Source organism: Ammospiza nelsoni, chromosome 12 (genome assembly GCF_027579445.1).
Source record: "Ammospiza nelsoni isolate bAmmNel1 chromosome 12, bAmmNel1.pri, whole genome shotgun sequence".
NCBI lineage: Eukaryota > Metazoa > Chordata > Aves > Passeriformes > Passerellidae > Ammospiza > Ammospiza nelsoni.
The window spans coordinates 14,975,003-14,999,926 of NC_080644.1; the positions used below are offsets into that span (position 1 = coordinate 14,975,003).

Below are 24,924 nucleotides of genomic sequence, written 5' to 3' on the forward strand. Positions count from 1 at the left end.
ATTCCTTTTAGGGTTTGATTTTTTGGTAAAGTTTTTGAGATTCTTAGATCTCTTGTGCTGCACTTTGAGAAGAGGCCAGAAGCATTTGCAGTGGCAGCTAATGCTTAGATCCATGCTTCAGCTAAGCAGGCTGAGCCATGTTGCCCGTTCAAGCTGTTCTTTTAGTGACTGTCCCTGCCCTGTGACACTGAGCCAGTGCTCCCTCCAGAGTGCTCAGGTGTGCTCTGGAGCAGGACCTGGAGCACTGCTGCAGTGTGCAGAGAGAGTGCAGAGCTGCTTCCCTGACCCTCTGCTCTAGTCCTTGCTTGCTGTGCTCCCCCCAGCTCAGCTCCTTGGACAGCTCAGTGCAGTTCCAGGGGCTGGAAGCTGAACCTGAGCCAAGGAGGATCATGACCATGAACAGACATTGGCCTCTGGTATCTCTAAGCCTCCTTGTAAAGAATTTACTGATTGCTGTTGCCCAGCTGCAGGCTTTTCTCTCTTCAGGTTCCTGTTTTAAGGGGTGCTTCAGGGGCTAGGAGCTGGTATCCCCTATGCTGGTCAGCAGGAGAACTAAATCTTTGGTGCCTGCTCATGAAGGAGGGAGTTCATTTTATGCTCAAGGCAATGTGGCAGCCAGCAGAAGGGAGCTGAGCATCTTGCAAACGATGAGAACTGTAAATACAGGGAGCACTTGCAGAGATTTGAGAGGCTGACACAGGAATGGTGTAGCAGAGAGCACGGTTTGGTGCTGGGAGGACAGGAGAGCCTTGGCTGATAGGAGCAGGGAATGCTGTGGGAGAGCAGGGCCTGGGCAGCACCCCTGCCCTCATTTCTGCACTGGCACAATGAGTTTACTCTGCACTCCTTGGTGTGAAAGAGCCAGTGGCTGGTGGGGCTCAGTGCTATCACAGAGCCTCAGCTCGGGGAGAACAATGTCCTTCCTGCTCTGCAGAGCTGGGCTGTGGGAGCCCCAGCTGCTGGGACACACTTCCAGCAGCAGCTATACCCTCATGGAGCTGACACAGAGGCTGCACTGCCCACAGTGCAGCTCCCTGCCAAGCTGCAGACCTGCAGAACATCACCTTGGCTTTCAGCAAAGAGCACCAGTCCCTGGCAGGAGAGAGAGATCCCCTGGCCTAACCTTGTTGAGAGGTGAACAGCAAGTGTTCTGTGTGGTGGAACTGGTAAAGGAGTTTCTGGTGTCCTTGGCCTCCAGGCACATAATGTGCTGAAATTAATGCAAGTTACTGTGGGTGTTAAAGGGAGAAAACCGGGGTGGGTGCCAAGGGGTGTTGGAGGGTGGCTGTGCCCCAGGCATCCCTAGTCCTGCCAATCCCAGCTGTCAGAGCCCAGCTAGACCTGCACTGAGCAGTGCCTGTTGGGGTGGCAGCACCCCCCCAAGCAGCCTCTGTCCTCTTCATGGGGTGTCACCATCTCTGCAGCTCCCCAGGTCAATTTCCAAGCTTGCAAAGATTGCTCACAGCTGTTGGCTTTCCCCTGCCCACAGGTGTCACAAAGCTTGTAACACTGAGACTATATTCAAATAAACTTCTTTTATAAACCAATTTAACTAGATAAACCAATTAAACCGTGCTGTGAAGTAGAATTGGAACCACCTGACTGAAGGAATTCTCAAGATTTCAGAAGGGTCCCCTGGAATGGCCAATCCCTATGCAATGAGCTGAGGGCTCTCAGCCTCGAGGAGCTTCGTGCTGACCCTTAGGGAGAGTCCCCAACTGCTGACCCACAGCTCTGAGGAGCAACTCCACTGTCCCCCAGCGTGGCTCCTTCCAGAGCCTGTGGGATCTGACCTGTGGTAGGACAGAGCCACATTAACCTTCCCTGACTGGGGCTCTGACCTTCTGCCCCACCACAGCCCCAGGGCCTGGTCAGGCTGGAGCCAGCCGTGACACAAGGGGTGGCAGAGGGGCTGAGGTGGCTGCTCCTGCCACAGCCAATTGCTTTGGGCTTGTCTTAAACACCAGAGAGGCAGAGGCTGGGCTGGTGGGTTGATCCTCTGCCAGGCAGTGGGTGGAAGAGGATGCAGTATGGACATAGCTCCTGGCCTTGTTGAAGATGTAGTGGTGGGGAAGAAACCCCTCCAGCTGCTGGGGATGGGGAGACTGGACAGATGCCTGAAAGTGGAGCAGACTGAGACTGGTTTGCAAAAGCCAAACTATCCTACTCCTGTCCCTATTCCTATTAATTTATTTACTATATCTGGCAATGGCCATGATGCCCTCAGGCTGTTGGAGGCACAACCAAAACCTTGCCAGTGCCTCAGCAAAGGAAGATTTACAAATCCCTGCATTGAGAAGCATCGAGCCAGTGGAGCTGCTCATGCAGGGGATTAGCTGGCTCATTGGAGGATGAGAAAGTAGGACACGTACCTGTCAGGTGACCTCCCCAGATCCAAACAGCACTTCACATGCCCAAAACAACAGATGTCCAGGATACATTGGGGCACTAGATGGATTTTTCAGATCTGGCAGCCAGAGACAAGTTTGTTGTGCCAAGTCGAGAGAGGCCAGTGTTGTTGCAGGGATAAGGAATTTACACAAACTTGGACCACAGAGAAAAACATCTTCCATCTTACAGTTATTTTACTGGTGGTTTTTAGGTCAATCTCTGGAAGAAGCGCAAGGGAAAATTTAAATGTTTCAGCCAATTTGATCTCAGAAACATCCATGTAATCCAGGTCCCTCAAGGCATATAAGTCCACCACAACTCTGCCAAATGGGAGAGCTGTTGGTAAGCACAGCTCAGGCCTGCCCCAGGCATAACTGGCCCTGTGCCCCCATTTGGGTTCCCCCTGGCTTTGTGCTGGCTCCCCGTGCTGCCCAGTAGCCTCAGCCCCTCCTGACACCTGTGCTGGTGCTGCTGGAGCCAGGAGCCGCCAGTGCCAGGTAAGCCTGGCCAGCTGCACCTGCAAAGGGCACCCAAACCCCTGTGCTGCAGCGGTGTCCCGCTCTCATCCCAGAGGGCCACAAGCCACAGAGCAGGCAGCGATGGAAGGCAGAGCAGAAACCCGCCCGCTCGGCGGCAATGTCACAGCATCTCCTGCTGAGGGTCCCACTGGGCGCTGGTGGCCCTTGCCCCGTGACAAGGGGTGACACGTGAGCCCCCTGCTACGGGCTGGCTGTGGCAGCGACATGTGGTCCATGCATATCCCTTGCAAAACGCTTCCAGCCTTCTGGAGGCGGACGGAGGAATCTCGGATCCAGCTCCCCGGAGGCCTGGCCCGGAACCCGCCCGGTGCGGCGCGGCCGGGACGGATCCCCCTGTGTGGGTCAGGGGAGCTCGGGCCATGGAGCAGCCCCGGCTGGAGCGGGGCCCGGCCCCTCCCCGCCTGCCCGTGCTGCCTGTCGGTGCCGGCTGCCGGAGCGGCCCCAGCCCCGGGAGGAGCCGCCCCTGAGCCCGGCCCCTTCCGGCGGCGCCGCCCGGCCGGCGCGGGGCGGCTCCGTTTGACCGGGAGCTGTGGGCCCGGTGCCGCTGCGGGTCCCGGCTCGGCGTGACCCGGTTCGGGGTGAGCCGGCGATGGCAGTGCCCGAGGCGGTACCGGGCCGGCAGCGGGCCCTGGCCGCCGGCTCGCCCGTGGACTACATGAGCATCACCAGCTTCCCGCGGCTGCCCGAGGAGGAGCCGAGCGGCGCGGCCGAGAGCGGCCTCCGCGCCCGCAAGGAGGAGGACGCGTTCCTGGGCGAGCAGGACACGGGTGAGGGGCGGCAGCAGAGCCCGCCCGCGGCCCCCGGCACCCCCGGCCCTCGGCCCCGCGCCCGGAGCGGCGCTCCCCGGCTCCCGCCGTCCCTGCGCCCCGACCCCGCCTTCACCCCGAGGGACGGAAGGCGGCCAGAGATGCGGGGACTCGGCACAGAGCTCCCAGGGCAGCCTGGAATGTGCTCTCCCACAGCCTGCTCGGCCTTCCGGCCTGGACCACTTGTGCATGGCCTTCTTGCATGCTCCTTGAGCGGCTCTCCACCTGGGATGCTCCTTGAGCATCTCCCCACCCTGGGGTGCTCCTTGCACATCCCTCAGCTCGGGATGCTTCATCCCTCCGGTGCTCAGCTGGAATAAAGTCAGGTGATCGTTTGATCTGTGAGAAAATCCTCTGCCTATTTTTAACTGATTGCTTCCTCCTCCATAGTTGAGAGAAATGCTGTTTCTCCCCCGTGTCGTGTTTCTTCTGGCGGTGTTGCCCTTCCCCCTGGGGCTGGTTCCCGGTCCCGGTGCCTGTCAGCCCCAAGCCCGTGTTTGCACAGCCCCAGGCTCCCCTTGTCCTGTGCCCTGTCCCACCATGCCCACGGGTGAAGCTCCCATTGCCCATTCCCACCCTGTGCTCTCCCGACCATCGAGGCAAAGCCGCTGCCTGCACAGTGTGGAAGCAGCTCTCTCCTGGCAGCACGAGGCCTTTTGTCACACAGACAGAATCTGGTGCAGTTTTGGCAGTGCCAATGCCTGCAGGTGGGGTGGCTGGAGAAGAGAGCTGCTGCTCTCCTGACACTTGTTGCAGGAGCACCTGCAGAGCTCACCAGCAGCTCCAGTCTCTGCTGTCTCCTCTGCAGCAGCTCCAGACCTGAGGTGGCCCTGGTTCTCCAGAGCATTGGCTCCCACATAAAGCCACGAGTCCTTCATGGCCCCACAGAAGCCAAGTGGGATTTGGTGGCTTCTTTTTCAAAGCGTGCACATTGGTGTTGGGATGGGCAGCTGTGCATTGGCTATGCAGGCTGCTTCTGATCCCAAGTAACCCCTTCCAGCTGCTCCCATCCCCACACCACAGCTCTGCTGTCCCTGTGCAACACCAGTGGTCACACAGACTAAAAATAGGATGTCTGTGGCAGAGAATGGAGGTGCTGCATGGTGGGAGGGCTGTGGTCTGCCCTCTTCTACAGTTGCTTTCTAGGTATTCGTGTCCCCCTCATGCTGGGCTGGCCTGTCACCAGAGCAGAGGGATGGTGTCCTGGAGTCCTGCTCACTCCTCACTGTTTCCCTGCAGGTAGGACTGGGGCCTCACTCGTGTGTGCCAGGGGCTGTATGTGACATTGTGACATCCCACCCCAATGGCAGCCCCTGCCAGGCCGGTTGTGGCCCCCACTGAGGCCACCAGCCAGTCCTGCTGCTCAGTCCAGCTCACTTGGACCAGAAAAGCCCATGAGGGGCTCAGTGTGTGCTCAGATGCTCAGGCTGCAAAAGCTGAGCCTTTCCCAGTCCCACTCCTAAACCACCACAGCACAAATGAGATTAAATTCCCTCTGAGGGGATTTCCTGGCTGTGGGAGTTTACTCCTGGTTGCAGCATCACTGAAATTAAAACTCCTTCCGTCCCTGGCCTCAGGAGAGCTGCAGCCAGGTCAGGTTAATGCCTGGCTGGGCTGGCAGTGCCCAGGGTGGTACCCAGCACCTGCCAGAGCAGACAGGCAGGCAGTTAATGGGGGATGTGGGCTTTCCTGCTCGCTCCCCTCTCCTTTTCCAAGCCCAGGAAACATCTGTATGGAGGGACAAGCTTCTCATCTTGTCTTTTCCACTTGGTGCCTCTTCTTCCACTATGGATGCACAGAGTACTGCAGCCCCTGAAAAAAATTCCTCCAGGAGCCCTGGATGATGCCCTGAGCTGCTTGGTCCCCTTCAGAGCCCATGGGGGATGGGCACAACCTCACAGCTGCCCCAGCAGCTCCATGTGCCTGGCAGCACCGGGACAGGCAGGGCATCCTCAGCCGGTGGCCTCCCAGCACAAGGGCAGCAGCTGACACTCACAAACATTCAAGGCATCTTTCAGAGCAAAAAAGAGACTTTTTCATCCTGCTGAGGCCCAGCAAACTCCTGCCCCACTGCTTTGCCATCTTGAAGCTGGGTGTCCAGTGTGTGGCTTCATTTCACAGTGGGCCTCATCTGCCAGAGGAAGCAAGGAATTAAAGCAGAGTCCTTCCTGCAGAGGAGTCAGTGGATGTTCCAGGGCCTCCGGTTTGCAGGTTTGCTCCTCCCTGCCCTCGCTTCCCTAGAGGGATTTTCTCTTCCCAGGCCAAATGTTTCGCTTTACCTCTGTTTTGCTCAGGTGCTTTAGCTCAATCACAGCTCCAAGTTAAGCTGCTGCATCTTTTCCCATATCTTTAATTTCCTCTTCTTCAGTCCTTCTGCATTTCAAAGACCTGTTTGCTGTGTTAAGAACCCCTCCAAATGGAGCATAAGAGTGGGCCTGTCACTAAAGGCTGATGAATAGACTGAAACGGAGTAAAAATTCAAGGGTTTCTTGTCTCTCTTAATCTCCAGGGAAGTCAGTTTGGAATAACCAGAGCTAAAGAAAGGGATCAGTAGAATGACTCAAAGCAGTATCTGAGCCAGAAAGGCTCCTTATGGCTGGGATCAATAGGGAAGGTGATAGCCGTGCTGGAAGGGGCTCAGTGTAATGTTAGCGCTGGATAAACACTGCAATAAGAGCCCCAAGTTGCTCAATAACTCACACCTGTTTTCTCCCTGTTGCCCACAAAGACCCAGACTCCTTCCTGAAGTCCGCGCGCCTGCAGCGCCTGCCCTCGTCCTCCTCGGAGATGGGGAGCCAGGACGTGTCCCCTCTGCAGGAGACCAGCAAGGACCCCTTCTCAGGAGACTGCAGCTGCCGCCAGGACGGGCTCACCGTCATCATCACCGCCTGCCTGACCTTTGCCACGGGCGTCACCGTGGCCCTCATCATGCAGATCTATTTTGGGGACCCCCAGGTAAGACAAAACTGTGGCTTTACGGTTGGGCTTTGGCTCCAAAGATGGGAGAGCTCTCTGACTTTCCTCCTGGTCACAAGTTCAGCAAGGGAAGTACTGGGGAGCCATGGCTGGTGTCAGTGAGGCCCCAGATGCTCAGTCTCCCCCTGTTTCCACCCCAAATTGGCTTGAAAGGCGTTTCCTGCACCTGGAGGTTGTGCTTGGAGAGCCGAGCCAGACTCAGAGCTTGCCCCATGGCCAGGTGTGGGGGGCTGTGTCAGGCAGGTTTGGGGGTCCTGCTGTGGGGGAACAGAAAACCCCACTGCTGTGACTGCAGCTGTGGTTTGAACCAGATGGGAGTGCTTTCAGAAAATAATCCTTAGTTAAACAGTAGGCATCTTGTCCACGTGGACAGAGTTTTATGGATTATGGGCATACATGCCCAGATTCACCTCTGGAAGATTCATCCAGGACTAAGCAGGGCAATAGCTGAAAACAGAGGTGAACCTCCTGCTAATCTGTCCCACGGCCCAGTGCTAGATTGCACAGCCAAGGCAGTATGGCCACAGGATTGGATCCTCCTGCAGAACCTCTGCCAGGGTCACAGTCAGCCAGGAGTCACCATCATCATCTCCACATGTAGCCATGGCCCTTCTTTCTTTTCATGTCCCCAGGCCAGCCTGGCTCTTGTTGAGATGCTGCAATTTGTGCCATAGGGACAAAATCAACTCTCTAAAATATGGCACTGTCGCTCGTGCACCATGGTTGGGGCAGGAACAGATGAGAGGCAGGATGGTAGCAAAGGCAAAGAAGGCTTTATTCAAAAGAACCGTGGGGTTTTTATAGAGTGGTATGATAGATTCTATTCTATTGGCTAACTGACAGAAACGTCTTTCTCATACACTATCCTTGAGAGGAAGAGAAAAATAAAGTAGAAAAACAGCACCTGCAAATTGTTTATAGTCAACAGGTTATAGCATCTTTCCAGCTCCCTAAAATTTCCAAGCTGCTGTGAGAAATGCTTGCCATTTCTCTCTCTCTGTCCCATGGCATCCACAATGGCACTGCATTAGCACAGCTCTGGCACAAGGATGAGAACACGCTGTGGTCCTGGGGCCCTGCTGCATTCTTTACAGCTGTATCCCCATTCCTGGTGACTGCCTGGCTGCAGCACAGGGACAGCTCTGGGCTGGTGAGGGGCAGAGGGAGACGTGGCCCCAGCCTGGCACACAAAGTGTGGAAAGCTGTCTGAACCGGTGGCCGTGGCTGCCAGGCATGTGCCAAGGGATGCACGGTGCCCAGTGGCATAGTTGGATCAGCCCCAGGCCTCAGGTGGCACACGGGTGGGTTTGCACAGAGGGGGGCAGGAGCAGCAGTGCCCGGCAGGAGCAGCAGTGCCCGGCAGCAGTGCCCAGCAGCAGCAGCAGTGCCCGGCAGCAGCAGCAGTGCCAGCTGTGCCCTCTGTCCCGCAGCTGTTCCACCGCGGTGCCGTGGTGACGGACGCGGCGCGCTGCACGGCGCTGGGCACACACGTGCTGGCCCGGCACGGCTCCTCGGTGGACGCCGCCATCGCCTCGGCCCTGTGCGCCGGCATCGTCAACCCCCACAGCTCGGGGCTGGGAGGGTAAGTGTGGGGCACTCCCCCTCTGCTCCTGGCTTTGGCTGTCCCCAAGGGAGGGGCTTCATGGAATCCCAGAATTGTTTGGGTTGGAGAGGCCTTAAAGCCAATCCAGTGCTGCCCCCTGCCATGGGCAGGGACACCTCCCACTCTCCCAGGGTGCTCCAAGCCCCGTCCAGCCTGGCCTTGGGCACTGCCCGGGATGAGGCAGCCTGCACCGGTGCCTGTTTCCCTACCTCCTCCTCAGACAGAGGAATATTTCTTCCAAATACCTGATGTAAACCTGCTCTCTGTCAGTGTAAAGCCATTCCCCCTTGTTATGTCACCATCTGCGCTTGTAAAAAGTCCCTCTGCAGCTGAGAAATGCCTCCATGGCAGTGCCAGGCTCAGGGTTTGGTGCCAGGGCTCTGACATCAGGCAGTGGATGTGTCCACGTCTGTCACGGTGACCCTTCTGTGCTCCATGCTGTCTGCACAGGACAGAAGCCCCAGGCAGGGAATTGTTTCTGCTGAAGTGGTTGCAGGGAGCACCCGAGCCCCAGGCTGGAGAGGGCTGGTGAGGGGCAGAGGGAGACATGGCCCCCAGGCAGGGGAGCTGTGCCAGCAGCTACAAACAGCCTGGGCTCAGCCCCAGTGCTTTCAGAGCCCGAGCTCTGCCTTCCCCAAGCTCTGCTCCTGGGGCCAAGGTCTGAGCCCAGCTCCAGGAGGCTGCCAGGGAGGGGTGTCCTTCTCCAGCCCTCATTCCCAGGGTGGCATCCAGGTGAGCCTGCTGCTCCTGGCTCTGCAGGAGGGCTCAGCAGCCTTGTATAAACCCAAGCCACCTGATCACTGCTCCAGCTGCACCACCCATTGCTGCTGTAAGCAAACACCGTCTTTTGTTGCAAAACCGCTCAGATTAGAAAGAAAATCCCAGATGGTCCCAGCCTGGCGGTGGAACAGAGCCATGGCTCCATGACCAGGCAGGCAGGGACTGCTCCAGCCTCACCAGGCTCAGCACAGGGCTGCCTGCGTCCCACACCAACCCCGCCTTGGCTGTCCTGGTGTGTGCCCTAGGCAAGGCCAGCAGCATTCGCTGCTGCCAGGCCACCTGGTGGCCCTGCTGGGGCGGGTGGCCTGGCACAGCGCCCCTTGTGTCACCGGCCGTGCCCTCGGTGCCCCCGAGCAGTGCGGCCGTGCCGCGCCCTGAGCCCGTCTCGCTGCAGGGGCGGGGTGATGCTGCTCCACGACATCCGCAAGAACAGGAGCTGGGTGATCGACTTCCGTGAGGTGGCTCCGCTGGGCATCCCGCTGGAACGGGACCTGCAGCAGGACACCAAGGTGAGAACCTGTCCCGCAGCCATTGTCTCCAATCCAACTCTCCTTCCTCCAACTTGCGGGCTGAGGGGCAGATGCCCAGCAAAGCTGCAAGAGGTCTCTCTCATCATGGGAGATCCTGGGCCCTGCAGACATAAGGAATCTAGGGAAAAACTTCTTTATCAGCCTCGGAATGCCTGCAGAGGTTGGGGAATAAAGAGGTGCATCTCTGTGGCACCAGGGTGCTGGGAGGACTAGAGCCCCAGGAAGGAGCATAAGCCCAGGTTGTTCTGCTGAGTTCTCTCTCCTGACCAAACTGGGTTGAGAACAAGATTGAATTTGCCTCTCTCCTTCCAAAACCTTTTATTCCATAGTAAAGTGTGTTGCTACAGACTCTTCCCGTCAACTAACTATGCAGATAATTCCAAAGTAAACATGATTTGCACCTCCCCCTGCAATTGGGGTTCATGTCCCATGTCCTCATGGAAAGGAGACTACTCTCTTCCTTTTTGTCCTTCCTGTTTTACAGCCAGGTCTGCTCGTAGGGGTGCCAGGCATGATCCTAGGAATGCACCAGGCACACCAGTTACATGGCAGGTAAGACATGAGGCTGGCACAGGCTGTGCCTTGGGGTCCCTGTGGGAAGCTGGGAGCACATGAGCCCTTGCCATCAGACCATGTTCTCTGCCACCAGTCAAAACCATCAGCAAAGAGGTACTTAGAGGCTTGTGTTGAAAGAGATGATTATTTTTTTGCTATTTCTTGTACAAAAGAAAAAATTCTGCAAAGTGAACTGTTGGCTAAGAAGATGTACAGTGAATGTTCTGTTAGAGCTGCAGCACATGGCCCTGAATGTCTGTGCATTTTCATTGTCTCTTGAGCTGCACCCTAAGAGGTGTGCCTGTCCTTGGTGCTCTGTTGGGATACAGAGGGATCTGAATTACTTGCTCACCACCAGAGCCTGGCTTGAGCTCTTGCTGCTGGCACAGCCCTTCCCCATTCATGCACTGCCATTCCTCTCTGGGGCACATCCTGGAGCACTGACATGATCCTGTTAAGGAGAAACACTGAAATCTCAGTGCTCCTTTTGGCCACTGCTAGTCCCACAGCCTGATGTCCCAGGAGCCCCTGAGTGCAGAGCCAAGCCCTGTGCCAGCTCCCCAGCACCCTGCCCCACTGCACCCCACAGCCTGGTGTCCCAGGAGCCCTGCCTGCAGAGCCAAGCCCTGTGCCAGCCCCCCTGCCCCACTGCAGCCCCCCAGGGCCCGTTTCTCCTTGTCCTCTCTCCCTTGGCAGGCTCCCCTGGTCCGAGCTGCTGGGCCTCACGGCCGATGTTGCCCAGAATGGCTTTAATGTCACACATGACCTGGGTGAGTACCTGATGGGCAGCTCAGGGCAGCGCACTGTGCAAGGCAGCTGGGCATGCAGGGGGTTAGTCATGGGAAATCAGGGCTTTGTGGATGTGGAGATTGGATGCTGTTGGGAGCTGAGCAATGTGTGATCCACAGTCTGCCAGGGACAGCGTGGTAGTGGCTAAACAGGAGCCCTTTGCCATGGCTGGGCAGAGCCAGGGCAGACAAACCACACTGGGCAGTGCCCAGGGCCAGGCAGGGAAGGGTTCTGGGGTTTCTTTGGGTTTCTTTCCCAGTTCCCAAGGACCAGTGGTCCAGCTCCCCTCTAGTTTTGCAATAGGGCCAGAGGCAGCAGCAGGTTTCCAACATCCCCATCAGGTGCACAGTGACTGCAGGTCCTTTGTGCCTTCCTGACCCCTGCTGTCTCTGGATGTCCTTCCCCTTCTCACTGCAGCCAGAGCCCTGAGTGAGCTGAAGGAGCTGAACCTCTCGGAGCGATTCCAGGAGCTGTTCCTGCCCGGGGGGCAGCCCCTGCTGCCCGGGATGTTCGTGCGGCGCCTGGACCTGGCGGCCGTGCTGCAGCTGCTGGGGGCACAAGGGGTGGCAACCTTCTACAGCGGGAACTTGACCCAGGAGATGGTCTCTGAGGTGAGCCAGGACTGCCCCTGGCACCTGCCAGCCTGGGGCTGCCACCTGCTTAAGGTGACAAACTAGAGACAAGCCAAGTGCCAGCACAATGATGGGGACAGATGCCTCCTTTTCCTTTCCTGTCCCTGCAGTGGTGGCAGTACTGACACACAGGCCATTCCCACAGTCTACAGAAGTGAAACCTCCATTTCCTCTATAACCAGGACAGTCTGGGAGGAAAACAAAAATAATTTTGGGCTCTGTTCACTTGGGTGACAAAGCCTTTTCCCCCAGGACAAGAAGCTGTTGAGAAATAAATTGCTGTGGTTAATGGGACTGTAGGATACAGACTTCAGGAAGATGGTTTAAAAAAAACCCTGAGTCTTGTGAGCAGAGGATTAGAAAGGTTTGGTCCCACTTGGAGTTGCCCTAGTTTAACTCCTGTTAGAGGTGCTCTGCAAAAAATATCAGAACAGACAAAGTAATTCTGGTGAAAAAAGTCCCCAACAAACCATAGCAACTTTTATATCTGTGTGGCTGCACTAGGGGTAGTTGGAGCACCATTTTATTGTGCCACCATGGCTCAAGTGGTGCTCCTTCAATAGCTCATCAAGAATCTGGAATGTGTTCATTCCACTCAAGCCTCAGACATCTGTGGGCTCTGTGTTTGGAAATCTACAGTTCACCTGAACTACAGCAGAGGTGAAGGATGAGAGCAGGAGGAGTCCCAGGCTTGTGAGCATCTCCACAGCTAAACCCTGCTTTGTCACTGTGTTTCCCTGACCTGGGGGCTGCCACAGGGAAGCACAAATTCCCTCTGGAGGAGCAAGGCCCAGGGTTGCCACATCAAAGATCCTGACAAGCTCTGGGATCCAGTGCACAATTCCAGCTTTGGCTGCAGAGCAAAGTGCTGCCTTCACAAAGTGGTTATTGTTCCAGCACAGGGGGGGCATCCATCTGGTGCAATCAACAGCTCCAAAACACCCACTCTTTGCTTCCAGGCACAGGTGCAAAACAGTGCTCTCTTGGGAATTTGGGATGTCTGCAGAGTGTGGCTGACTGGGGCTTCTTCCCCTTTCTCTGCTCCTGGTGCCCCATTCCCACTGGCTGGGTCTGGGGAGCCAGGTCCTGGCTCAGCACAGCCCTGGGCTCCAACCAGCCTTTTCTCTGGGAAGGAAACAGGGATCCCAAGTAGGAGAGACAGCTTTAGCAGCTTTGGGGTTGCTTGACATTCTGGCCCCACAGCATGCCCTGCATTAGCTGTCCTGCTCCAGTGATTCATTCAGTTTGGCCAGGGGAGTTTTCCTGCCAAGGGAGCCAGCTGGGTTAGAGATCAGAGCATGCAGGCATCCCAACAATCCCACCTTCTCCCTGAGAGCATTGTCCAGACACTCCTGGAGCTTTGGTAGCCTTGGGGCCATGCCCATCCCCTGATACCCTCTGATAGTCCTCCCTCATGTCCATCCTGACTCAGCCACAGAAGACCTGCAGTGGAGAGGATGGCCCATCTTTCCTGTGCCAGCCCTGGTACATTGGACCTCTGACAGGAATCTTACAGGAAGACCAAGGCTACAGCAGACCCACTGTCAGATGAAATAATTTCAGATAGGGTGAGAACAGTGATTTTTTTAGTTGATATTTCTAGTGATGGCCACCTGCTACACCCAGCTCTTTGTCTCCTGGCCCCACAATCCTGGCAGTATTCAGTGCCCTTTAACACACTCCTGTTTGCCAGCCAGGGCAGGGAGGCTGCAGGACAGGGCCAATCCCCACCCTCCTGGGCAGACAGAGTGCCCTGGGAGCACCCTTGGGGTGGGTGAGCTTTAGGAGGGGAGTGCAGGGCACCCTGCCACGCTGAACGGTGAGCCAGGTGCCAGGGCTGTGAGAGCACAGATTTCCAGGGTACCTGAGGAGCCTGGCCCCTGCTCAGGGATCTCAGTGGGGTGTTTGAGGCGAGGGTGTGATGCACACAGAGCCTTGGCCCAGGCTGCTCTGCTCTGCTCTCGTGCAGGTCCACAGCCACGGAGGAGTCCTGGTGGAGGAGGATTTCAGCAATTACAGTGTCACTGTGGAGGAGCCTGTGCACACAACCTATCGAGGTACACCCTCACCCTGCAGCCAGGCAGCTCCAGGGGAAGCTTTTCTTCACCTTGCAAGGGGTGGCAACAGCAATGAGCAAGAGTTGAAGTCAAAGCTGAAATGCTGAAGTGTCTGTAGAAAGGCTTCCAGACAGTTTCCTGCTATTTCCTGCTGGCACTGATGCATCATGGGTGGCTCAGGAGATTTTCAGTACTTTGAAATGTTTTTTCCCTTGGAAGTTTAAAGATGCAACATGGTAATATCTTCATGCAACATCTCAATAGAAGCTGGACCTACAGCTGAAGACAGTTCCCAAAGGGGAAAAAGCTAACTTTATGTAAGAAGTTTCTAAAATGTCAATATTTTCTAGCAGTCCCTGTATTTACCCTCCTTATAGCTGTAATGTTGCAAATTTTTTAGGTAGCCTTTCAGTATGTAAAAGAGGTTTATAAAAAAATGAGGGAAAGTGACTTTTAGCATGGGCAGGGAGTGACAGGACAAGGGGAATGATTTCAGACTGAAGAGATTTAGAATAGATGTTAGGAAGCAACCTCTCCCTGTGAGGGAGGTGAAGCCCTGGCACAGGGCCCAGAGAAGCTGTGGCTGCCCCTGGATCCCTGGCAGTGCCCAAGGCCAGGCTGGATGGGGCTTGGAGCAACCTGGGATAGTGAAAGGTGTCCCTGCCCAGGGCAGGGGGTGGCACTGGATGGGCTTTAAGGTCCCTTCCCACCCAAACCATTCTGGTTTTTTACAATTCCATCTCCATTCCTCCATACTGCAGTCTGGAAACCAATGGCCAACCAAGGAGAACTGAATTTCAGAAGTAAAAAAGCATCCCTGTTTGGGCTTCCTTCATGAAGAAAGAGAAAGATACAACAGGGATGTTCTGGGAAACCCTTCTCAAATCATGTTGCTCTCTATGATTTCCCCTTGAATCAGAAGGGTTTCCCTGTCCTCATGGATGAGTGTCTGACAAAAGCAGCTTCATTCCTCTTCTCTTCCCTCCACAGGGCACCTGGTTTTCACCCCCCCACCTCCACATGCAGGTCCTGCACTGATCTCAGCACTGAACATCCTCGAGGGCTTTAACATCACAAGGCAAGGATCCAGAGGGAATATCTTGCACTGGATGGTGGAGGTAAGAGGAGGTTCAACATTTGGCTGAATTGCTTGTGCTGCTAGCGAATGATTTATTTATTTTGTGGTTGTACAAAAATGTTTGTATGTTATTCCCAGAGGAGAGTGAGCAAATAGACTGCTAAGGTGTAAAACTGAGCAGTGCTGCTGTCTCAGAGGCTGAGCTGGAGGATCTTACCTGCTTAGGAAGAGCTTTTTCAGAACAAATGGTGGCTTTGTCCATTCTTGTATGCAGTCATGTCTGCAGAATGACCCCACAGCACCTGAGAGTGGTCCCATCAAGTTCCTCCACCTCTGAGCTCCAGTGGTCCTGGCCACTGCAGAGCACCTGAGGGCACTGCAAGGTGTGCTGCAGGAAAAGCCTCTGCACGGTGATGACAAGGAAAACCTACCCAACACTTCACATTTTAAAAAAAGTTTACATTTTTGCCCACCTCCTGATCGCTGAGGTCCAGAATTTTGCCAGTATTTAGGACTCTCCTGCCAAAACCTTGCAGCTTTCCAGGAGGCTGAGCAAGTGTTCTGTCTCCTGCTCTGTAAGCAGAGTTGTGATCTTAGATGTTCCACAGATGCACAGATGTGGTTTATGACTTGGGAATTTACAGATCCACAGCTGGGCTTTATCAGCTGGGAATTTTAGTTGAGGATTTAACTGCACCCTTGTAGCAGACAGGACAATGTGTGCTTGGAAGTGTCTCAGCAAAAATGCAGCAGCTGGAGATGTCACACACTGTGCAGAGGCACAGGAGGTTGACTCACCTGAGTCATTTTGAGCTCTCTTCAGGAAGCTTTGGGTGAGTCTATTTCCTCTGCCAAGAGTTTCACCTGCTGGTTATCCTGGAGCAGCAGCCTCCAGCTCCAAGGCCGTCACTTCAGGAGATGTGTCACCCTGATTGCCTGGGTCCCACAGCTCAGCATGGGGCTGAGGTTCAGTGCTAGGCCAGCTTCAGGCACCCAGCCCTGGGACAGCCAGGACCAGGGTTAAGAGCTCCTCAGGCTCTGGGGTGAAAGTGCTCTGCTGTTCCATGGGGCTCTGGCCTGGCCTCCAAGCCCTTGTCCCCCTGACACAGGGTGGTCAGGACCCTGCTCGATGGGAATGCTGCCTGCTCCAGAGCTCTGCCACCTTCTGCTCCCCACACAGCTGGTACCCAAGGAGAGGGTGTTGCTGTGTGGCATATTCCAGAGCAGCAGCCACATCTCTCTGCAGGGGAATGGGCTGTTCTGGACGCTGGAATGACCATGGCCCAACCTGCAAGCTGAATGCTGAGTGTGTTTCTGCTCAGCCTTTCTCTCTCAGGGCTGGCTTGGCTGAGGAGCAGCTCTTTCTCTCCTCCTGGCTCTGCCCTGGCTATGCAGTGGTCCCAGGGCTGGATAAATCCTGTCATTTGAAATTGCATCTTCCCATCTCCAATGAACTGGCTCAGGCAGGATTCTGAATGTCTGAGAAACCGGATCTTTTCCTCCTTTTGCACCATCATTCCCTGGTGTGTGCTGGGACTGATGCTTTCTTTGAAGCCCTTTGGATGGTTTACAGCCAGGAGCTGGGCAGCAGCTGGAGAGCAGAGCAGCTCATTTCTGCTCAGCACTGGTGCTGGGCCAGCAGAGCTGGGGTCCAGAGGCAGCACGAGCCCAGCACCTCTGTCCCATTGGGATTCAGTCTGGTCCCTGCTGTTGCGGTGGCCATTCAGGAATGGAAAGAGAAGGTAAATGGCATCCTGGAGACCCTGTGTGCCAGCTGGCAGTGAGGCTGAACCACTGAGCTGGACATCAGCTCCTGCCAGGGATGTTGCACTTGTGGCTTGTTATTGCCAGAGGGCAGGGTTAGAGGAGATATAGGGAAGAAATTCTTCCCTGTGAGAATGGTGAGCTGCTGGCAGAGGTTGCCCAGAGGAGCTGTGGCTACCACATCCCTCATAGCACTCAAGACCAGGCTGGAGAAACATGGGAAGGTGTCCCTGCCCATGGCAGGGGGATGGAATGTGGTGAGCTTTAAGGTCCTTTCCAACTCCAGCCATTCTGTGATTCTGTGGTTGTACAAATACTGCTGGATTCACTTGGCTCCTCCAGCACAGTTTGCCATGCTGGACTGAGGCTCCTTGGTTCCCATACCCACATGTGACAGCCCTTGCTCTGAGGTATTCCCAGAACCCAGACTTCTGGTTATTTTTCTTCATAAGCTTTAGCCAACACACCAGGACACCAGATACCTCTTCTGGTTTGGAGTATTAGAAGCTGTATTTCCAGGGTCACATAAATGTTTTTCCTTTCCTTTCCTCTCTTCCTTTTCTCCTTTCTTTCCTTTCTTTCTCTAGACACTAAAAATAGCCCTGAGTCTGGCAAGCAACCTGGGAGACCCATCTGGTGACGTGTCTGTCACTCACACAGCAGAAGGCATGGTGAGGTATGTCTGAGGAGGACAGGCAGGTGAAGTTGCAGGATGTGTGGGTTGGATATCGTTCCTGGCTGTGCTGTGCCCTGAGCTTTCTCTCCCTGTGTTTTATGAAGGAAAGGTCAGACCTGAGTGTCCTCCCAGGGCTCATTCTTTCACAAGGATCACAGCTGAGCACAGGCACGGGGCTCTGGGGATGGGTCACAGGATGTGCCCACTCAGAGGTTTCCTGGAGCCAGCTTGAGCTTGAGGGTTCCTCCCACTTTGCCACAACTCCGAACATTCCCTTTGAGTGGGTCAGACAGACAGACAGCCATCCCTGTGGACATGGCCACACGTGCCGCTGCTGCCTCTCCTGGCCCTCTGTGGGGCTGGGGGCCTTGCAGAACAGCCAGCTGTGCAGGAGAGGCCAGGCCTGGGCTTTGAGCACAGCTTCCACCTTTCCACCTCAGAGCCAGGCTGAGCCATGGCTGCTGTTTGGGCTGACTTGTCTTCCTGCTGGAGACTGCCATTCAGCTGGGGTTGTCACCTTGGCAATCGAGGATGGCTTTACTCCTGCTGAGGGCAAACAGGGGCAGACAGAGCCTTTGGGGACTCATGGCAGACTGAGTGCCTCTCTGTGCAGACTGAGCCACCCTGTCACCCCTTCCTACCTCAGGGTGATCCAAACCAGCCCCCTGTGCTTGTGCAGCCCCTCGGGACCCCCAGCCCCAGCTGTGTGAGACACCAGGACACATCCAGCTCCCCAGGCTCACAGCTTGCTTTCCTCTCTCCCTCCTCCTCGCTGAAGTAAATCAGAAGCCAATTCCCTGCGCCAGCTGATCAATGACTCCCAGTCCTTCCTGTCTATGCCTGCTTCCCCCCCGGAGAGCGAAACCGCTGCCAGCCAGGTCCTGGTCATGGGCCCTGATGATTTCATCGTCGCCGTGGTCAGGTAAAGGATGGGCCTCTTCCTGCTCTGCAGCTGGGGTGGGAGCAGACCTGCATCAGCCAGGTAAAGGATGGGCCTCTTCCCTCTCTACAGCTCAGGTGGGAGCAGGGAAGAGGGAGGGTGGGAGCAGACCTGCATCAGCCAGGTAAAGGATGGGCCTCTTCCTCCTCTGCAGCTCAGGTGAGAGCAGGGAGGAGGAGTAGGCTCAGCAGGACAGGGTGGGAGCAGGCCTGGATCAGCCAGGCTGCTCTGTCCCAGTCAGTCCTGCAGCAGAGCAATGGGAGAGTGGGGCTGAGATGTGCGGGCTGGTGCTGCTGCTCTGCCCTGGGCAGCCTTAGAGCCCTCTGGCAATGGAACTGCAGTGGCTGGACCTGCTCCCTGGGGAGAGGGGTGGCAAATGTGGGACTGATGGAGGCAGATCCATCTCAGCAGGGGGAATCCTCAAACACAGGGAGGGACAGACTGCTGTGGCATACATGTGTCCTGCTCCCAAGTGCATTGGTCTCTCCTCAATCTCAGCAGCCCTAGAGAGCCATCAAAGAATCTCTGTCAAGACAAGGTGGGACAGAAAATTGGAGCCCGGAAAACCTCGAGGTGGACAAAAATCTCTGGAGTGATTTTGATTTTGATGAAATTTCCCATGTTTCTTTTCAGTTCTTTGAATCGTCCCTTTGGCAGTGGAATAGTAACACCCTCTGGAATCCTCCTGAACAGCCAGATGTTGGACTTCTCCTGGCAAAATCAAACAATGAACCACTCCATTCCCAGGCCGGTAATGAATGGCATGACAAATTCTTTATTTACCTTTTCTTTTTCCAGTATTATTCTCATCTTCACAACAGGGGAACTATTTAATGCCTTATTAATAATAGAGATAACAGCCTGTGGAAAGCTGCTATTTGTCATTACATGAGCCACTGAAAGTGGAAAACAGAGGGCTCCATGTCCATAAGTTATTATTACAATGCAGAATTATCAAACTACACTGTTACCTACTTTCCCTGCAGCCCAGATGTACTTTAAGTAACAATGTGGACTTGTATTAAGCAGTTTCTTCATGAATTGTTGCCCTTCAGGTTAAAAAGTAACAAGTAGCAGAAAAAAAATATCTTCAGGTCTTGGAAAGAAACAAATGCAGACCTGTGCTGGTGGCTTCCAGGGCTGCCTTGTGCATTGTAAAACCCTTTTCTTTGGAGAGGGTGAGCTCCACGTCCCTTCTGTGGGAGAGTTGGCTTGTTGACATTTTTGGTGCAACTTTTCCTCACCTGCAGCCCAACGTGGCTCAGCCCGGGAGGCGGCCGCGCTCCTTCCTGCTGCCCACCATCGTCAGGCCCTCGCAGGGGATGTGTGGCACCTACCTGAGCCTGGCAGCCAACCACGGCGACAGAGCCCTCAGCGGCATCGTGCAGGTCGGTGCCCTGTCCTCCTGGGCAGCTCTCGCTCAGGGCTGGGGAGGGTCCCCCCTCTCCCTTCCTGACTGGGTCAGAACTGGTGGCCACAGGTTACTGGTTCAAACTTTGGTGTCACCTATTGTAACACAGCTCTTGGCTGTCTTATCTCAATCAACTATCACATCAGGGATCACGTCGGGGTCACCACTACTGTAACCATACTGTTATATTATTTCTAGAGTCCATACCTTCTGGCTAGTTTTCTCACATGCAGCTCTTTTCAGCAGTGTAGTTCCTTGTAGCTTCATCAGGGCTCCTCCAAGGCCCTCAACCCACCCCCTTTTTGTCAAGTAGCCTTCATGAGCCACAGCTGCTGCCCAACTAAGGACTTCACAGCTGTAGCTCATTTAGAATAACTAGGACTGGGGCAAGGCCACTTATACAGTGCATAGATATTACAGGGATTCCTACTACAGTCACCAGTTCCACATTTGGATAATTTCAAATCTCTAAGGGTTACCAGTTTACTGTTCTTGTACCTTTCCTGGTGGCACCACTCATAAGTGTAGAGGAGAAGCACTTTGGCAAAATCTATAATTCTAATGCCTGCTCAAAACTCATCTTAAGGATGATTAGGAAAAAAAGGAGTATTTTTTTTATTCAGCAAATTGCATTTTTTTATTCAGCAAATTGCAGGAAACTGGCAGCCCTTTAACTCTTTTCCACATGAAAAGCTCCTTTTAGGGCATTCCCAACTGAATTCTTCCAGCTCAACACTGAGTATAAATTGGGCAGTTCCTCGTAATTTATGATTTGTAAGGAGGTGAAGGGCTTGCCAATAGCTTGATTGCTTGTACAGTGGTAATAATGGATTGCTGAAAAGAAAAACCTGAGAAGGGCTCCCAGTTTCCTTACCTTTTGGAAAGCATTCTTCAGAGCAAAACAAAGCCAAGAACTGCTTGCTAGTACTTTGTTTGGAGAAGTCACATGCTGAGCTTTTGGCTGTAACAAACACTCCTTTAGAGCTTACATCATGTTCCAGACACACAACTCTGCTGCTTTAGCAGGAGCTGTGTGACAAAAAGCCCATGCTATCCTGAAAATGTCCTGCTTTACAAACAACAGGATACAGGCCACATTCCAAGGACCTGTTAGTGTGTGCACAGCCCTGCAGCAGTTCATGCAGTTCAGTAAATGGTCCAAAATCTCCTTTGCCTGCTGCATGTGCAGATGCTGGAGCCACCAATTTTGGGGGATGTCCAGGAAATTGGCTTCTCCTATTCTCATAGCTTTTTTTATTACTGAGGATAATTTATTCTCTTGCAGGTTTTGGTAAATGTTTTAACGCTTAACAAGAATCTGAGTGAAAGTTTGTCACTTGGTCGGCTTCACCCCCAGCTTCAGTCCAACACCTTGCAGGTTGACAGTGAGTATGGACACTGGGTGGGACACAAATGGGCACAAATCCAGCAAGTTTAGGAAAAGAGCAGGATTTCCCTAGCACAGTGCAATGCAAGCACCACAGGTCACCATGTTCTAGGGTCCTCAGGGGTGAGGAGGGTTTTGGGGAACACAAAAATCAGAATTCAACATCTTCAAAGCTTGGGGCCTTTGCTGAGCCATGTCCCTTCCCTCTTGTCCTGGAAATGCTTCCTGACCCCTCTGGCACCACCTCTCCAAGCTCTTGCAGGTGCTTCTCCCCAACCCTTCCTCTGTCCAGCTCATCTCCTGGCAGTGGCCTTGTCCTGTCCTTCAGTCCTTCTGGAGATCAGATGCCATGGACAATATCCAACTCAGCAAGACTGCAGCCTCAACTTCACCCAGACATGGGCTCAAAGCTTCCTGCACTTTATTCCACTGACATAAATTATTTCCTTCACTTTTCAGTCCATGTCCCTTAATTCCAGCAGCTGGGAAGAAGGCAAGGCTCATGGAAAGGGCTGAAAACACAGCATCAGTGCTGGCACTCTGCTGTCTGTACTGTCAGCTCTTGTCCTTGTTACTGTCAGTCTTGGTCTATTTGGTGCTTTTCACACTGCCCCAGACTTCACCAGAGCCAACCATAAGTGAAATTTGGTTCTCATTCCACACCAAATAGCCAGAGTTTCTGGGCTTTTCCCATTTCAGAGGAAAATCTAAATAGGATCTGTCCTGTGGTGTGCCCTGCAGACTTGGAAGTTAAAATGGAATTAAATCTGAAATCCACAAGGTCCTAATTTGTGAGTTTGGACATTGTGAAGGAGCAGCAGGCAGGTTCCCCCACTGCAGGGAGGAGAACAGACCTTTGCATCAGGGGCAACACTGGTTTCAGTTACCAACTTTCTTTTCAAATCCCTGCAGGTGAGTTTCCTGAAGAAGATATTGCATTTCTTGTGGCCAGGGGCCATCAGGTGGATAAAGTCCCAGTGGTGTCCCTGGTGCATGGGGCCAGGAGAACCAACAGTTTCATCATTGGCCTGAAGGACCCCAGGAGTGCAGATGCTGCTGGAGTCACAATCTTGTAGCAGCTCCCAGGGCAGTGGGCTGTGGCAAGGCTGACACACAACCCTGTGATGTGCATGTTCTGCAGTGGCCCCTTCCCCAGCCCCCACACTGCTGGGAAGGTGTTCTGCACTCCCCAGAGGAGCCAGCAGCAGCAACATTCAGCTCTCTTTTTATTTTTCAGTCCTTGGGCCTGGTTACAGGAGTGGCAGGAACACTTTTCTTTTGACAGTCTTGCTAATAGTTCAGTCTTTCCAAAGCTCAGTTCTAGCCAGCATCTTACTTTTAGGGGTCAGGAACATGACCAAGGGAAAAAACAGCTGCTGTTATTATTGATGGTGATTATCCTCATCTCCCTGTCTTTCCCAAGCTCCTTCTTTGCTTCCAGTGCAAGCCAGTAATTAATAGAGCCTGGTGGAATGTTTGTAGGTGCCTGCAGCTGGAATATTGGGGAGTGCTCTAATGCTCCATCTGGACCAGCTGATTTTTGCCAACGTGCAGCGTCCCAGGGAAGTTCCTGTGCCCACATCACTACCTACCTTGAATTCTGGCAGTAAATATTTTGAATCCGGTTGCTGCACAGACTCACTGGCAGTCTGATTTTGTAACCAGAGCAAACGTTTTCACCACCTCTAACAACTTCTTCCTCTAACAACTTGTGCACTCCCCAGTAGTTTTCTTACAGAGGTTTAACCTCCTCACTGGTGAATTTCAGATTAATGGTAGCAGGTTTAACTTTCTTAGACACTTTTTGGAGATATTTTAGCAGTACTCCACAGTGAAAAACCACAGATCACAGACTGAAGACCACATGTAGAGCATTTAGGTGGGTTCAGAGCTTTTCTTCCACTGCATTATCTCAATCTGTTCCAAAAGCCTGGGTCACTCCTACAGAGAGGCTTGGGAATTTCTGCTGGCTGAATGAATGGCTGTACCTTAGCTCTCTGTTTTAGTCCTAGTGAATCTATTGGAAAAGCTGAAGAGAGTGAGAGGAAAAGTAGAAACCAAACCAAACACTACTGAGATAATTTTCTGTCCACAGCATGTATTGAAAATATAAGAATGCTCTTGCATTTTGTGTCTGAAATTGAGAAGGGAAGAATACCCCAGCTGACATCTGTACCAGGTCATTCAGCCCACATTTGGACATTTCCTGTTCTTTTTGCTGGCTAGTTAGAGACACTTGGCACTGAAAAATCCAGAGATTGATCATTTTCTGCAGTCTAAAATGTCATGTTTTCCTTCATGGTGCAAATGCACCCATGGCCACTGTACATATTATATATGTATGTCTGCTTATGGTTGTGTTGCTCTTTGATTTGGTGATGACACCACTCACCCTGTGGCTCCCTGTCTGTGCCACCTCTGGCACTGGAGGGCATGGGCTGGTTTTGGGGAGGTTGGGGCCACAGGGCAGATGATTGGACTGGATAATTGGACTGATTGTTCCTGGGCTGTGGCTCCAGAACAGCCCAGTGCAGCACGTTGGGCTGTGTGGGAACAGAGGTGTTTCCATGCTCTGCTGGAGGGCAGCCACCCCTGAGGGGAACAGAGCAGCTCCTACTGACAGCACCATCAGCATTTCCTGATCCAAGTGCATCCATGCCCTCAGCTGGGACAGGGGAAGCACAATGTTCTATCTGTGACGTGCTCTGTGCCACCAAGAAGAGACTTTCTTCACCACAGGGACACCAAATCTATTTATTTCTTTCTCTGTCATCAGCACTGGAGTTGGTCACTGACCAAGGATGGAGAGATGTAAATGTGTCTTGGAGCAGAGCTCTTCAGGCTCTGTGGGAAGGCAAGGAGGCAGTTCTGTGGGTTGAACCTCTCTGGAGATGGTCTGGGGTTTTCTGCTCTGTCCCAGCCCTGATCTATCCCTTGGGCATGGAGGTTCTCTATGAGCAGCTGCAAAATATGTGATTGAGTCATTGTCAGTGGAGAACTTTGCATGAAATGTCACAAAACACTTTGAAAGATTAAATTCCTCCTTATTAACTGAATTCACCAACTTCTGATGCTGGATACCGTGTGTATGTTTGGGAGTAAAAGACTTTGGTCTTGATTCAAAAGAGCACTCCTATGTCCCAAATTACAATTTCACAGCAATTATCCAGAATCTTAAAATAAAGCATGTTCTGAAGTGTTCTGCTCAATCATGGCCTGCATTGCAAAAAAAGAGAAAATTGAAAATAATTGGAAGATGAGACCTACGCCCCTAGGTTTTAGCTAAGAGAAGTAAAGGTATTCCAAATAATTTCCTTTTTTTTTTTCTGTTTAAAAGCAACATCAGTATAGCACAGATATATCCAACATGGACACCTTTAATTTGCTAATTGGCCCAGTGTCTCCAGTATTTTGAGCCCATCTGTTGTGAACTGATGAATTTAACATCTAATGAATTTAAGATCTGATAAATTTAACATGAGGGACCAAGAAATACCTGGTGTTTGCCTTGGTACAGCTGAGATGGGCACAGTGAAATAAAGGGCTGTATTGCAGAGATGTGTGTGTGTGCAGAGTACCTGTGCTGATTTCAGCCTGGCCCTTGTGGGCATCTGACAGCTCTGAAGCAGAATTTGTCCTGAAACTTTGTCATGGAAGTGTCAGTGAGGAGCTCAGAACACAAAATATAAAAGGCCTGGGGAAAACAAAGATGTTTATAAAAGGAACAAAATAAACACAAACAAAGCAAATAAATTTTTAAAAGATGCCTTTACTAAACGTGACAAATTATGATCTGGAATGTGGCCGGCTTGTTTCTGCCCAGGTTTGCAGTGCTCCCCGTCAGTGTGTGCTGCTTTCACACAAGGATGAGCTGGAGCCAGGCTCTGCCATGGAGCTCCAGCAGTTTATTCTTGTTTTTCCCTCTCGAGCACAGGTGACAAACTGCCCTCTGGCCTTGGGCGCTGCTGCTCACCTGGGCACAGCCCGAGGGGAGAGCAGGAGCCAGCCCT

General features: G+C 53.3%; 1 protein-coding gene across 1 annotated transcript; it reads left to right on the forward strand.

The window, feature by feature from the left end:
* Nucleotides 1-3,456: 3,456 nt before the first annotated feature.
* GGT7 (gamma-glutamyltransferase 7) lies at nucleotides 3,457-24,667 on the forward strand. The gene is made up of 16 exons (XM_059481042.1): nucleotides 3,457-3,697; nucleotides 5,858-5,947; nucleotides 6,465-6,691; nucleotides 8,143-8,294; nucleotides 9,490-9,604; nucleotides 10,110-10,177; nucleotides 10,877-10,950; nucleotides 11,387-11,580; nucleotides 13,571-13,658; nucleotides 14,649-14,776; nucleotides 17,088-17,176; nucleotides 17,955-18,098; nucleotides 18,750-18,867; nucleotides 19,367-19,504; nucleotides 20,813-20,912; nucleotides 21,827-24,667. Exons 1-16 carry the CDS (start codon nucleotides 3,520-3,522, stop codon nucleotides 21,988-21,990), a joined length of 2,067 nt encoding a protein of 688 aa, XP_059337025.1. The 5' UTR covers nucleotides 3,457-3,519; the 3' UTR covers nucleotides 21,991-24,667.
* The last annotated feature ends 257 nt before the right edge of the window (nucleotides 24,668-24,924 follow it).

Bases quoted from the DNA above. Each gene is read 5' to 3' on its own strand.
- GGT7 (XM_059481042.1), top strand. From the start codon at position 3,520: ATGGCAGTGCCCGAGGCGGTACCGGGCCGGCAGCGGGCCCTGGCCGCC. The intron at 8,295-9,489 runs GTAAGTGTGGGG...GTCTCGCTGCAG, and splicing joins CACAGCTCGGGGCTGGGAGG to GGGCGGGGTGATGCTGCTCC. The intron at 20,913-21,826 runs GTGAGTATGGAC...AAATCCCTGCAG, and splicing joins CAACACCTTGCAGGTTGACA to GTGAGTTTCCTGAAGAAGAT.